The sequence below is a fragment of the Vombatus ursinus genome, unplaced genomic scaffold (assembly GCF_900497805.2).
Source record: "Vombatus ursinus unplaced genomic scaffold, bare-nosed wombat genome assembly UNPS02014814.1, whole genome shotgun sequence".
Taxonomy (NCBI): domain Eukaryota; kingdom Metazoa; phylum Chordata; class Mammalia; order Diprotodontia; family Vombatidae; genus Vombatus; species Vombatus ursinus.
The window spans coordinates 8,250,885-8,267,204 of NW_020954592.1; the positions used below are offsets into that span (position 1 = coordinate 8,250,885).

General features: G+C 35.8%; 1 protein-coding gene across 1 annotated transcript in view; it reads left to right on the top strand.

Moving 5' to 3' along the window:
• Nucleotides 1-355, top strand: part of EGFL6 (EGF like domain multiple 6) — a 66,163-nt gene extending 65,808 nt beyond the window's left edge. The window contains exon 12 of the mRNA XM_027835433.1: nucleotides 260-355. Coding sequence (XP_027691234.1) covers nucleotides 260-355 — 96 coding nt within the window. The remainder of the gene's footprint in view (nucleotides 1-259) is intronic.
• Nucleotides 356-16,320: the final 15,965 nt, after the last annotated feature.

The following is a 16,320-nucleotide window of genomic DNA, read 5'->3' on the forward strand; positions in this document are numbered from 1 at the left end:
TTTTTAGAATGTTTTAAGTGCTTGGTACTTGCTAGTGCATTTTCTTAAGACTCAGTTCCCTCTGTTTAGAATGACTTAGATCTTGCTAAGAATATAACCTTACTTAGAATACATGATTCAATATGGAGAACACTTCCCACACACCCTTCTCTAACCTCTTTATCTTTGGAGAGAATAAGCTTGCAGTCCTGTTTGGTAGCTATTCGATGTTTGCTAATTATTTCAAAGGTTTTAATTCCACTTTTCTCCTCCCTAACAGGTCATTTTTGAAGCAGAACGTGGCAAGGGCAAAACCGGAGAGATTGGTGTGGACACTGTCTTATTAGCTTCAGGCATATGTCCTAAAGGCCTTTAATCTATGAATTATTGAATGTGATTTTTAATTTTTCTTATTATTTGTCCTTAAAGCTAGTACTGTACTTTTTTACATAATGGCATAGATACCAACACATCCTAGAAATGCTAAGAGACTGAAATTTACTTCTTAGTACCCATTTTTATCTGAAATGTACTAATACTAGCTTTACAGCATAGTACTCTGTGTTCATTAAGTATAGAAATGCCTATCCAAATTTTTGCTAAGTGTATGGTCTTTATTCTACATACATGAGCTATGGAATTGTTATATTAAACTTTTTCAATTTTAAAAAAAGCACAAAGAAATGTGTAAGTGAAATGTGCTTTTATGACATTTTTATGAATTTGTCATAATTTTTTTATCTAGTGGCTTGGCCTATTGTTTAACAGTAAGTTTTATATTTACCTTTTTAAAAAACAACAATTATATCCAACTAATTATAACATATTGTAATTTAAATTCTTTTTTTAAGTGAAGAAATGAATATTAACTCATACTCTGCAAGGTTATTTGCATACTAGAAAAGTGGATTTTGTTCTTTTTTCCATGAAAGTACTTTATACCCTTTAAAAATTATTTCCTATAGAAAATCAAGAACTGATCTTCAGTAGGAAATTGAAATTGATGATTTGCCTAGAGGTGCCATGCAGATCAGTACCAGTTCTTATGTCTAAAGCCTCACAGAATTCATTAGGTCAAAATCAGCAGGCTTCAGATTTAACAAACTCTCCTTTCTATCCCATTTTTCTCAGGCTTTCACGATTATTTGTGTTTATGTGGGAGTTCTAAGTACCTTGATTATCTTAGGTATTTTACCCTTACCTTCAAGGCTTTTTATCTATGTGTAATAGAATATAATATTGCCTTCTATTTTTTATAACATTTGACTTTTCAACGAGTAAAGTACTTTTTATATCATAACTTAAATACCAATACATCCTCGAAATGCAAACTGAGCATAGAAACATGCCGTGAGTGATGGCCTTCTTATTGAACCTTTTTAATATGAGCTGTACTAATACTTGCTTTTTCTAGAGCACCTACAATGTTTTATCATTCTGCTCATTTGATTCATGAAGTATGAAAATGCCTCTAGGTCCCCCCTCCCCAAATGGATGTACTTTATTTACACAAGGTATTAAATTTCTCTGTTCAGCTTTTCAAATTAACAAAAAAACCTAAAGAAATATCTAAGGGAAGTGTTTTATTCCTGTGACACTTCTGTGAACTTGTGACAACATTATTTTTACTGACTGGCTTGGACTGATTTTTAACAGAGTGTATTTTATATTTTAAAGTGGGCTCTAGGCAGCCCACGATTAGAAGGCTCCCCAGTCCTTTGGCCTCAGGGTGATAGTTCCTTGATAAAACCCAAGTGAGTGACACAGTGTTCTCCACCGACCACAGTCTTTAGGTTCATAGCTTCTTTATTCCATTTATTCTGCAACAACTCTCATTCCACAGTGTCCTCTTTAGGAAAATAAACACGTATCCATCTATTTGATATACTAAAATAATTTTGTTATTGTGTGAGGAACTCTCTAGCTTTAAATTATATATAGAAGCAATTAATTACAGATACTCATCTCATTTTTCAATTCATCTTTTCTCAGCTTTTTGTAGTTATCAACCTATTCTAGACATTTTCTGTTTCACCTCCAAATTAGCCTAACGTCTCATTTAGCTCCAGTCCTTGGGATGCTGGCTTTCCTTGCTACTCTATTCTTATTTTTACCTTCACAGCAATGCAATGGCTTTTAAACATTCCTTGCTCACTAAATAAGGAGGTCTTATGTTGTCTGAATGTGAGACCCATCCCTTTATTTCACATTGAAACTAGTCCCCTCAGAGCCCTTTGACCCTAATTCAGCTTTCCCAAGTTCAATCCCCATCACAGAAATCTTCCTAAAATAGTTTCTTTCTTTCCTAGGCCTATAGCTACGTTCATCAAGAGAGAGAGAGAGAAAGAGAGAGACAGAGAGAGACAGAGAGACAGAGAGACAGAGACAGAGACAGAAAGAAAGGGACTTGAAGATATGCATACAAACACACACACACACACACACACACACACACATTTTTCAGCTTTTCCTGTCTGCTCCCTGAAACCTTTTCCCATTAGAATGGCTTTCTGTAGACACACTATCATCTTCAGTTCTATCTTCTATATTCAGTTCCTCATGCAATTGAACTCTAGTTTCTTTAAAAACAAGCCTTTTCTTAATTTTTTGCATCTCCATTCCTTAGAATGAATTTTTCAGTTCATAAAATTGTAGAAATTTATAATTAGAAAGGATTTTGGAGATCATCTGGTCCAACTTTCTAGATAAAGCATGAATCTCTTCCATAATATCCCTATCAAATAGTCATTTAGCTTCCACTTGAATACCTTTGATCATGTGGGCCCTGATTTCTTTTTTCTTTTATAAATAAATTTTAATGTATTTTTAACATCGTCAACATTTCCCAACATGTCACACTCTTTTTCCTCTCCCAGAGAACAGTCTTTTTTTAATTTTTAATTGATTTATTTTGAATTATCAACAATCACTTCCATAAGCTTCTGAGCTTCAAATTTTTCTCCCTCTCTCCTCCCTTTCCACCTCCCTCCCCAAAATGGCGTGCAATCTGATATAGGCTATACATATACATTCCTATTAAACACATTTTCACATCAGTGATGTTGTAAGGAAGAATTAGAACCAATAGGAGGAACCATCAGAAAGAGGAAACAAAACAAAACAGAAGAGAAAAAAATCTCAAATAGTATGCTTCAATCTGCATTCAAACTCCATAGTTCTTTCTTTGGATGTGGATAGTATTTTCCATCATGAGACCTTTGGAGATGTCTTAGATCCTTGTATTGCTGAGAAAGATTAAGTCTATCAATTTTAATCATTGCACTACGTGGCTGTTACTTTGTATAATGTTCTTGTGGTTCTGCTCACTTCACTCAGCATCAGTCCATACAAGACTTTCCAGGTTTTTCTGAAGACTGCCTGCTCATCATTTCTTATAGCACAATAGTATTCCATTACATTCATATACCACAACTTGTTCAGCCATTCCCCAATTGATGGGCATCCTCACAATTTCCAGTTCTTTGCCACCACAAAAAGAGCTGCTATAAATATTTTTGTACATATGGTTCGTTTTTCCATTTGTATGATCTCTTTGGGATACAGCCCTAGAAGTGCTATTGCTGAGTCAAAGGGTATGCACATTTTTATAGCCCTTGGGGCATAGAGAACTATCTATTATAATAAAGAATATAAAAGAAGGAAAAAATGGCAGGATGTTGACTTCTTCATAAGGTACATTTATTCATTATTGGGCAACTGTACTTAAGTTATAGGATTAAGAGTTAAAAGAGACCTTATTGATCATCTGGTCTAGTGGTCCTCACATCCTTGGGAGGAGGATCCTTGTGGCCAAAACCATTTTTATAATATTACTCAGATATTATTTACCTATTAAAATACTCTTCCCATTTCTAACTACATATCTGTGTGATATACTTCATATACTTCAAGCAAAACAACATATACCTATAGATTGAATGCAGACTTGAAAATCCAGCTGACTTCTGTTACTCCAGATACTAAAGAGATTTGCAAAAATATATAAAACAATGCCACTCTTCTCACTAATTTTTTTGTTTTGGAAATATTTTTTTTCTTATATGTAATTTATGTTAACATGTAATTAGTTTGTTATTGTTATTTTAACTGAGCTAATAAGTAGGTTTTTTAAATTTATCAGTTTAATTTTTAATATGGTAAATATTGGTAAATAAAAACTGATAGAAACAAAAGTTCTTTGGAGTCCTCAATAATTTTTTAAGAGTGCAAAGGAGCCCTGAGATCAAAAAGTTTGAGAACTTCCAATCTAATCCAACTACCACTCACCCTATCATACAGATGAAGAAACCAAAACCCAGGGATTTTAAGGGTCTTGTTCAACATTGCACAGCTAGGAAATAACATAGAAAAGATTTAAACACAGGTCTTCTAACCGTATTACAATTGCTGGCTTGTTCGGAAGTCTTTCTTTATACTGTAAGGTAGAAATTTACCTCATTATGGCTTCATCCATCAGTCCTAGTTCTCCCCTCTAGAGCCAAACTATGTGATTCACAATGATCCTGTGTCAGTGAGAGTGTGCCCTCTAAGATAACGTTTATTCAAATGAAACAGTCGTCATTCCTTCAACTGAACCTTATATGACATGTCTTCAAGCTCCTTTAGCAATCTGGCTGTTCTTTTTCTGAATGAGGCACAGCTTGTCAATTCCCTTCCTAAATTGTGGCACCTAGAACAAAACATAATCAACCAGGTGAGGTGACATAGCATAAAAGAAAGGACACTAGACTTGGAGCCAGGAAAGCTGGAGTCAAATATCAGTTCTGTTAATGACTGTGTGACCTTGGGCAAGTCACTTCTCTCTGGGACTTGGTTTCCTCATCTCTTTAACGAAGCAGGGTGGGGAATGACATAAGGCCCCTTCCAGCTCTAAATCCTATGACCAAGACAGGGTATAACTGCCAACTTTGTCCTAAGCTTCATGTATCTATAACAGCAGCCTGAAATGGAATTTGAATTTGGCTTTTTGACATTCATGTGACATTTCTGATTTTCACTGAGTTTATAATCTAACAAAAACCCCAAGTCATCTTCATATCTCTATCCATGTCCTTCCAATAACATTAAGAATCTATTACATTTCGGTTAAATTTTTTTAAAGAGAGGTATATGTATTGGGGGAGAGGGGTACTAAGATGAGATATGTTGCATGACTTTTCAGAGATTTCACTGTATTATTAGTTTTCCTTAAAGTTTACTTTATTATAAGAGACCTCTTTTGGAATAAGAGTAATCAGTAAATGTTTATAACATAAGAACAAAATACATAATAAAATTGAGGTTATTTGCAAAGTTAAAAAAAAAACAGAATCTATTATGCACAAAACACTTTGATTCACAACCAAGTGAGTTATGAAGATAGAGAATGTGTGCTCACTTCATGCCCTCAGGAAGCTTAGAATCTAGCTTATATTTGGGTCTCTATACCAAAAGTCTGCTCATTATGGCCTGCCGGGTGGCAGGAAACTGGCAAAGTATATATTTCCTGGTCTCATTATCTTTGCAGTACCAAAAGCCTATAATTTCACTTTATAACTTTGTTTACAATAAATCCCATTTGAGGAAAGCACTGTTCTTAGAGCTGATGGACATGTTTTCAACTGTATGTTATTGCTTTTCCTTTAAAGCAAGACCAGAATAAATACACAAAAGACAGTTGACTTCAAATTTTCTTTCTAGCTAATTATGTTATATAAAAATGAAGAAAGAGTTTGAGGAGAGTTCTTTATATGCCACAACATACTTCTGCTATGTTTTCAGAAGCACTATCTTAATTTCTACAGCAGTAGCTTTTTAAATGATAGTAATAACTGATATACTATTGTTAAAATTTCCAAAATGATTTGCCTACATATGTATGCAACGAGCCAAAGTCAAATAAGGTTTAAAAATCCGGTACAGATGACATTGCCTCAGGGAATGTATCTGTTTAGTTTTCTTCCTCAAACCATTAACTATCATTTTATTAAATGTTCCCAGCTGAATAGCAAAATTAATTCCTCTAAATTTTTTTGTTTCCTTGTTTGGTTTGGGTTCAGGAATCTGTGAAAACAAAGCAATGAATATCAAGAAGGTAAACTGAATAGGATTGAGAGTCTTGCATCATATCATGCTACTTTGCATTCAACTTTAAATAAATGACATTTTTTAGAAAGCTGCTTATGAAATTGTTTGTTTCTTTCACTTGAATAATGCAGTAACAGGGATTAAAAATGCAGTATTTGTGGACCCAGGTTTAGTCTTCTTTGGAATAATCCTGGAGCTCCTTACTATTTTTACTGAACCGATTCTCTTGACTTAAATCCTGTATTGTTTTGAAACCTTAGCTTTGACTCCCTGAAAAAGCTAACTTAACAATGCAACTATTTGGCCCTTTCACTCCATCGACTTCTCAGAGTTCTGAAACAAGTCCCAGACCCAGTCACCTGGCTTGAGGTCCCTTTGCTCCAGATGCTCCAGTGCTCCATAGTCCTTTCTCCAATCAGATCCACCTTGAATGACCAGCAAGAGCTCTTGCTTTCCACCCCATCCCTTGCCCTCAACATACATATTGATACTTTTTTAAACATCCTAAGTTCGAAGTTTCTCAATCTCCCCAATTTCCATAATCTTCCCTTCCCTTCCTCAGCCATATAGATGACGATACTCGTATTCTTGATCTTACCCAAAAGGTAATGAACTTTGAAATTCCTTTACCTGATCGAAATCTTTTATCATCCCATCTTTCTCTGTGCCTTATGACCCCCTAACCTTGTTATTACATAATTATAACATATTATTACATAATATCATATGTATAATAATTATGTAAAATATAATTATATAATACATAATAATTAATTAATAAAACACATAATTTTGAGTGGGCCCTAACTACAAGGCAATCTTTTTACACCACCCTAATCAATGTACTGTGTTCCACTCACCATGATATCTATTCTAAAATTTTTCATCCCTCCTCCAGCCCCCCGCGGCACCCCCCTCTCCCTACCCTCTCAGCTGAGCACCTTGCTTCATACTTCACCAAGAAAAATTGAGGCTGTTGGTTAAAAGCTTCTTTAATCCTATTCCTCATTTCACATTGCTCAGATGTCGTCCCCCAATATCTTCTCCTCCACCTCTGCCTGGCATGTGCAGGTAACCTTTCTCCTTGTTAAGTGATCCCATTCCATCCCATCTTCTCCAGTGGGTTGCCCCCCTTTTTTTCCCCACTCTCTGACAAAACTTCATTCTCTATCTACTGGTTGCTTCCTTATTGCCTATAAACACAGACATATCTTCCCCAACTTTAAAAAAACCTTCCATTGATACAACCATCCCCAGTAGGAAAAGCCTCTCTTTTCTCTCTTTCATGGCTAAACTTTTTGAGAAAGCTGTCTACAAATGGGGCCTCTACTCCCTTTCTTACTCTCATCTAAACCCTTAGCAGGCTGGCTTCCAACCTCATCATTCATTCTCTCCAAAGTTACCAATGATCTCTAAATTGCCAATTCTAATGGCACTTTGCTCAGGCTTCATCCTTCTTGATCTGCAGCCTTTGAGACTATTGATTACCCTCTTCTAGAAACTCTCTTCAGGTTTTTTTATACTTTTCTCTTCTGGTTGTCCTACACATCTAAACACACCTCATTCCCCTTTGCTGGCTCTTCCTATAGATCACACCTACTAACCAAAAGAGTCTTCCCAGACTTTTTCATGTTGTAAATCCATTATATTATTTTATGTTAATGTTTATAGTCTTTTGCATTGTGAATTTGGAAAATATAGTATAGAAGTGCTTTTGATTTGATAACTAGAACATGATATAATTGTATCATTAGGAAGCTAGCTATTCTTTTTTATCTGATTTCTGTGATTTTTATAAATTTGAGCACTTATTAAAAATTTGTCTGAAAGCCAATCAGGAGAAGAATACCTTAAAAAGAAGAATTGGTTAAATGGAAAAGGAGGTCCAAAAGTTCACTGAGGGGGCAGCTAGGTGGCACAGTGGATAGAGCACTGGCCCTGAAGTCAGGAGGACCTGAGTTCAAATCCAGCATCAGGACAAACACTTGACACTTACTAGCTGTGTGACCCTGGGCAAGTGATTTAACCCCAATTGCCTCCCTAGAAAAAAACAAAACAAAACAAAACAACAACAACAATAACAACAACAACAACAAAAAGCTCACTGAGGAAAATAATTCCTTAAAAATTATAATGGAGCAATTGGAAGCTAATGACTCTATGAGAAATCAAGAAATTATAAAAGAATGAAAAAATAGAGGACAATGTGAAATATCTCATTGGAAAAACAACTGACCTGGAAAATAGATCCAGGAGAGAGAGTGTAAAAATTATTGGACTACCTGAAAGCCATGATCAAAAAAAGAGCCTAGACATCATCTTTCAAGAAATTATCAAGGAAAATTGCCCTGTTATTCTACAACCAGAGGGTAAAATAGAAATTGAAAAAAATCTAGCAATCACCTCTTGAAAGAGATCCCAAAAGGAAAACTCCCAGGAATTTTATAGCCAAATTCCAGAGTTCCCAGGTCAAGGAGAAAACATTGCAAGCAGCCAGAAAGAAACAATTCAAGTATTGTGGAAACACAATCAGGATAACATAAGATTTAGCAGCTTCTACATTAAGGGATCAAAGGGCTTAGAATATGATATTCCAGAGGTCAAAAGAGCTAGAATTAAGACCAAAAATCACCTACCCAGAAAAACTGAGTGTAATCAATGAGGGGGGAAAATTGATATTCAATGATGTAGAGAAATTTAATGCATACTTGAGAAGCCAGAGCCAAATAGAAAAATTAACTTTCAAATATAAGATTCAAGAGAAGCATGAAAAGGTAAACAGGAAAAAGAAATCATAAGGAACTTACTAAAGTTGAACTGTTCACATTCCTACATAGAAAGATGATATTTGTAACTCATGAGACCTTTCTCATTATTTAGGTAGTTGGAGGGAATACATGTATAGAGAGAAAGGGCACAGGGTGAGTTGAATATGAAGGGATGATATCTAAAAAATAAAATTAAGGGATGAGAAAGAAACGTACTAGGAGAAGGAGAAAGGAGAGGTAGAATGGGGGTAAATTATCTCACATAAAAGAGGCAAGAAAAAGCTTTTACAGTGGAGGAGAAGAAGGAGAAGGTGAGAGGGAATGAGTGAACTTTACTCTCATCGGATTTGGCTTAAGGAGGAAATAACATACACACTTAATTGGGTATGGAAATCTATCTTTGCCTACAGGAAGGGCAAATCATCTCTCCCTACAAGGGAAAGGGATAAGGGGGGAGGGATGGTAGAAGGGAGGGTAGATTAGGGGAGGGGGCAATCAGAAGCAAACACTTTTGAGGAGGGATAGGGTCCAAGGAGAGAATACAATAAATGGGGGGCGGGATAGGATGGAGGGAAATAAGGTTAGTCTTTTACATCATGACTATTATGAAAGTGTTTTGCATGAGTTCACATGTTTAACATATCAAATTGCTTGCATTCTCAATGAGGGTGGGTGGGGAGGAAAGGAGGGAGAGAATTTGTAACTCAAAGTTTTAAAAACAATTGTTAAAAATTGTTTCTACATGCAACTGGGAAATAAGATACACAAGAAATGGGGTATAGAAATCTATCTTACCCTAAAGGAAAATAGAAGAAAAAGGTGTATAAGAGAAGGGAGGGGTGATAGAAGGAAGGGCAAATTGGGGGAAGGGGTAATCTGAATGCATGCCATCATGGGGCAGAGGGAAAGGAGGGATAGGGAGAAAATCTTATGAAGGTGAATGTTGAAAACTAAGAATAAATTAATTAATTAATTTAGAAAACACCCACAAAAAATAGATTTGTCTAGAAAGGAGTTTTTAAAAATGAATACTTGGAAGTCCTCTATTTTATTGAATTTTCCCTCCTATGGAATTATATTCAGTTTTCCTGGGCAAATTGCTGAAGGCCTAGTCTATCTTTTGCCTATTATATTCCATTTTTCCACGCCTTTTTAGTGGTAGCTCCCAAATCTTGAGTGGTCTGACGGGGACTCCTTGACAACTTGGTACTTGAATTCCTTCTTTCTGGGTGTTTGAAGTATTGACCTGGATTTTCTGAATTTGGGCTATGACATTTCTGGGAGTTTTCATTTTGGAGTTTTTTACAGGTAGTAATTGGCAAATTCTATTTTTATTTTTCTGTGTTGTTCTAATACGTCTGGACAGTTTTCTTTCATGATTTCTTGAAATATGATATTCAGGCTCTTTTTTTAAAACGTGGTCATGTCTCTCAGGTAGTCCAATGATTTTTAAATTATCTCTCATTAATCTATTTTCCACATGAGTTATTTTTTATATGAGATTACATTTTCTTTTTTTTTTAAGTTTTTGAACTTTGTTTTAATATTTCTTGTTTTCTGTTTAACTTTTGTTTGGTCCATTCTAGTTTTTAGGGAATCTGTTACTTGGGTAAAGTTATGCCTCTCTTGTGCTAAAATGTTAATTCTATTTCCAAATCACATTTATTTCTAATTCTTTCCTCTAGCACTGTCATTTATTTATAATGCCATTTTGAACTCTTTTTTTTAAATTCTTGCTTCATTTTTTCTAGGAATTCTAATTGATCTTGTGACCAAGTTGTGTTTTTTTTTGATACTTCGTTTGGAAGTATTTTGGAGTTATCTCCTCTTGTGAGTTTGTTTCTTAGCATCATAATAGTTCTTTATCATTTTCAGTTGATTATCCCTCTAGCCTTATTTCTCAGATTGGGACTTTGTGTCTGGTCTAGGTTCTATACACTTCTGGTGGGACCACTGTGGCCTTGTGTGGTCCTGGCCTGTATCATTTGGTATTCTGCTACCGAGGTCAGAGTGGCAGTACTGCAGCCCTCTTCTACTCTGGATCTCCCTTTAAGATCATTTCTCCTGGAACAACATTAAAAGCTCTCTTCTGTTTCCCTAATCTGATTACTAGGTCCCAATCTAGTTCCACAGTTTCTGCCCTGGTCACTTACCTGTAAGGAGAATTTGCCATCTTGTGCTAGAAGGATAACCAATCACGGTTTCTCTTTAGATTTCAGATCTCAGTCTGGTGCTCATCTGAAATTATTGTCGGAATAGTTGTCAAGGGAGCTAGACTACACTGCTTCTTCTTACTATCATTTTGTTTGATCAAGGTGATTCATTCTGGATTTCTGCTGTTGCTGCATTCAATTTCTGACCAACCCAGAGGCAGCACGACTCCTGCCCACCTCCAATGTGGCATCCCCAAAACCTCCCTACTTCCATGCCACCAAAATGTAATCTTATTAAACTTTGGTCTCCTCCATGACTCCCTTCTCTGTTTTATATGTAAAAGTTGCATTTTCTGTAAGGATCTACTCCTTCTTTTGTTTCTTTCACACTGTTTTTTTTTTTCTTGAATGTGTAAAGTATTTGCTGGATGTGGAATCCCACCTTCCTGGGATGGCTATAGGCTCTAGACAAACTGAGATCCACTTTGATTTTGCCACAAGATAAACCTTAACATTCTACAGTATCTTCACAACCATGAGACATAAATGAAGCTCACCTCATTTGAGTGACAGATCATTTTCATCTCCTTTTTCAGGAACTTAATATAAAACTTCTTCCAATGTATCCAGTGGGTGATTTAATTTCTCCCAACTAAATAAATATGATATGAATTCTTTTCACAATTACAGGGACTACCAAAGATTTAAAATACAGTATAACTTGATATTATCTTATAAAAGCAATTATTTCTTTGTCTGTCAAATATTTCTGCTTTCAAAGAGTTTTCTATTTTTAAAATAGTTTGAACCAAATTGCCCTTTCAATTCTTTTTGGCTCTGGAAATCTAACAGAGAAAATTGAATAATAACTATCATTTTAAAGTTAACCTATGAAAGGTATCAGATTGACAGTCTTATAAAGTTTTCTTACAACGCAGGTACAAAGGAGACAGTGATAAAAGCCAGAAAAATATTTCTCTTTAAAATTGGCATTTTTAAAATTTGATGAATCTTTTCTCAGAATTTTTTTTTTTTTTTGTGGAAGAGAGAGAGAGAGAGTGCGTATGTGTGTGTGTATACTTTTATGGGAGTTTAGAAGACTTTCAGAAATATCAAGAGCTTTATCTACATACACAACTGAATGTAGTCTTCTGTTCTAAATTCTGTCAGCACGTGTGTTTGTGTGTGTATGTGTGTGTGTGTGTGTATGTGTGTGCGTGGTGTGTCCATGATGCCAGATGTATTGGTATGACTGATTTTTTAAAAAATGTTACTATGATTGTCTGGCTCTTGCCCATGGTAAAGTATCTGCTGGGTGTGAAATTTAGATTACTGATTGATTAACAGTTAAGTGTTTTAGTTAATCACTGGACTTAATACTTTTGGGTCAGATTTGAATTTAATTGAATAGGCCTCAGTAGTAGAGTTTCTAGGAGTTTAGGTTCCCTAGTTTTAAGAGCTACAGTCTGGTCCTATCTCGTGAAGGAGCTATCTTCTTTGCGTGGACGATGAGTCAACCTAGTCAAGAGATGTTTTGCTTAGAACAGAGTTTCTCCGGTGTTAAGTAGTCTCCGGCACAGGACTTTCCAGAGGCTATTGTCCAATTTTGTGTTTTTCCTGTTTCTATATACTCAGTAGACCCTCTATTGCAAGTCAGCATGAGTTAGCAAAATGTAAGCCCAACCTCCACCTCTGTTGTAAATTAAACGCAGTCTTAGTTCAGTTTGTATCACTGACCTTGTATGACCAACTGCATAAAAAGCTGCTCTATCACTTGAATCTTTGACTTCTGAGGAGCCATTGACCTTCTTTTATTGGCAATTGCTTACCTTGCTAATAAATTTATCATGCTTGGAATCTTGTGCCTCAGTTTCTTTTTATTGCAGACTTTTATAGCAGCAGGGTTGATGGGAGAGGGGAAAACATACTAGATTTGGAGCCAAGATATTTGACTTCACATTCCACGTCAACTACTAGCTATGAGACCATAGGAAATTCATTTCTCCTCTCTAGGTTACAGTTTCCTCATCTATAAGATGAGAACATTGAACCAGATGATCTATAAATAATTCTTCCAGTTCTAAATTCCTAGACAGAGTCAATATTTTTTTTTAAATCTGGCAAATGAAGTGATAAGATAACACACTTTTTTAAAAAAAAATGTATTACAAACTAATATAACAGAACAATTCCCTATCATGTGGGTGGAGGGTATCTTCCTTTGATTGGTTGCATAACTGAAACAATCTGTGTCTATAAAACTGGCACAACCAAAACACTTGCTTTCTTTCTTACACGTGTTTTTCTGCTATACCAAGAAGGTACAATCAAAGTACTGGCATCACAAACTGAACTGAAGGGAGTGCTCTCTAAGCAATGGGCCTACGGGTGTTTGTTCCTGTTCTGTTTCATTTGTCTTCAGTTTCAGGTGCAGGAGGTGATCCCTAATGGATCCACCAGACTCAGGAATTTAAGTTATGGTGACCCTGGAGCAAGGATGCAGGTGAGATGCTGCAGCCAGCCAACCTACTTGACAGAGAAGCTCTGAGAAGCCAGGTGGCTGGGACTTAAGCCCAGGCAGGGTTTTGAACTTAGAACCAGAAGTGGGCTATAGGAACCAAGGTAAGCTATGAACCCTTCATAAGCCCTTCCTCTCCTTAGAAGAATGCCATCTTGGAGGCTGAAGCTATTTGTAGAGAGCCTAGACACTCTCCAATTCCCTTAAAGGTACCAGATGATCCCGAGGGAGAAATAAAATGTAATCTACTTGGCCTTCAGGCAGTGAAGAACAGGGTATCAGTGTTACACTGTTTTCCTTTTCTTTCCCAGCATACCAGGCAGGTAGATGTGAATTAGAGTAGTATTTTGTAAAAATTAAATCTACGACTGTTGCTTTGAGGTTTTTGAGTTTTAAATATTTTATCTGTGCTTCATAAATTACTGTAGTTGATTCTCCTATTCATATCAACCCAATTCAACAAACATTGAGTGCCTATTATGTTCAAGGCACTGGGTATACAAAGACAAAAAATGATTCAGTCTCTTCCTTCAAGTAATTTGAATTCTACTGGCAGTATTGCAATGAATAGACAAGTGAGTAAATACTAGATATATGTGATGTAATTTTGAGAAGGAGAGAGTGCTAATAACTGGGGAAATAAGAAAATGGTTATTGTAGAAAAGAACATGAAAAAAGCTACATAAAATTTGAATCCAGTGTAAATTTCTTGAGGGGAAGGAAGCATGGTGTGGTAGAAAGAACATTGAACTGAGAGTAAGATCTAAATTCTAACCATACCCGTCACTAATTAGCTGTGCCATCTGGGACAAAGCACAAATCTCCTCAAGCATCAGTTTCCACTTCTCTAATGTCCTTTTTAGCTAAAGTTCCACAATTCTAATTTAGAAGCCAAATCAGCTTTTAGAAATGGGGCTAGGATAGAAATGTAATGTAATACATTCATATCTTTGGCAGAGAGTTCTCTATCAAATGTGAAACTGCCGACCTCTGATCAAAAGTGGAAAGAGGTTTTTTAGTCGCATTCCTACAACTTCTGCCAAAATGGATACTTGCATAAAGACATTCACATATCCATATTTATATTGTGTTTCTTCCTTTGTAGTTATTTAAACCAGTTTTCAAAATCCTAAGTAGTGCTGGATAAAACATAATTATGTAAAAGCCATGCTCTTTTGCCTTTTGAATTACTTATTACTCTAGTCTAAAGTAAGATAGCTAGTTTTTAAATATTCCACAGTAGGTTATGTTTCATGGTGGATAAAGTATTGGGGTTTTTCAGTCAGGAAAATTTGAGTTTGAATCTGACTCCCTGCGAACTACAAACCTATATAATCCTGGGCAAATCACTTAACTTCCATGTTTCTTGGACAACTTCCTAAGAACTCTTCTAAATCTATGCTCAGAATAACACAACTTGATATGAAAGAGAAAGACACTAGAAACTGAGGCACTGAGGGACACCTCCTGCTGAAGTTGGATTTGAGCTGAATTTTGAAGGAAGCCAAAGGAAATTAAGAGGTAAAGGATCTCATCTTCTATAGAGCAATTGTAGCATATCATTAGCATTATAACTAATGCCAAGGCTAGGGGACAGTAGGAATTTCATGTTTGAGGACCAGTGTAGCTAGACTGTAGAATGTAGAAGTACAGAGTAAGAAAACTAGGAAGGTAGGAAAAGATCAGTTTGTGAAGGATTTTAAACACCAAATAGAGAATATCATTGATCCTAGAGATAACAGAAAGTCAATGGAGTTCACTGAACAACAAGTGACATGGTCAGAAGTAAGCTTTAGATATAAGTAGACCAGTGAGATCAAAATCAAATAGAAAAAGGGGCCACTGCACATATTGACTTTAAAAACCACGTATTAACACTGTTTATCTTCTATTGAATTTTTATTTATTTTGTTAAACATTTCCCAATTCAAATAAATAAATAAATAAACAAATGCTTCCCAAATACATTTTCATCTGGTTCCACCACGCAAGGGCATGTAGGCTTATAGGTCTGGGTGTAGATCAGCAACAAGATCAGGAAGGGCACTAATCTTGAAATCACAGAACCTGCACGTCGTTAATTTGGCAGATCTCTTTTGTGAGTTGTCTTAAGGAGTCCTGGAATAATTTACCAGGTCTCTCTATGATCCTGTATTATGATTTCCTACCCCAGTGATTTTTACTGGAATCAATTGATAGGAGGGAATTGGTTACATCACTTTTTGGTTCCTTCAGTAATGTTTTGTCTTTTATTGTCTGAATCTATTGAAAGGGGTGATATAATTTTAAATCATCTACAAATGCAGGATGATTTGTCTGTTGTTTAATTGGCTTACTACAGTTCTGATAACTTTTCCAGTAAGTAGCCTTTGTTTCTCCTGAGTTTCTTAACTTGGGTCTTAAGCATCCCATTAAATTTTTCTATCATCTGTATTGCTTGGGGTTGTATGCTACATGATAGCTCTATGTAATTCCCTGGGCTTAAACCCCATTCTTAACTTTGTGAGCAGTGAGATGTGATATTTGTTCACTCCCAATTATTAAAGGCTAACCATAATAGCCTTTTAATAAACTTAGCCTTTCCATAATAGAGTTGGCATGAGCTCGCATACAGGGATGTACAAGGGCTAGGTACATACAGATAGCTGTTAAACAGTAATTCTTATTAAGTTTATCATTAAGAGGATCAGTGTAATCTATTTTCCACACTGTTCCAGAGCCCAATCTTTAATGATAGATCTGTGTAACAGTTTCAGCATTAACCTAATTTTTTTTGGCAGGGCTGTATTACTACTTCCTCTATCCTTAGTCCCAT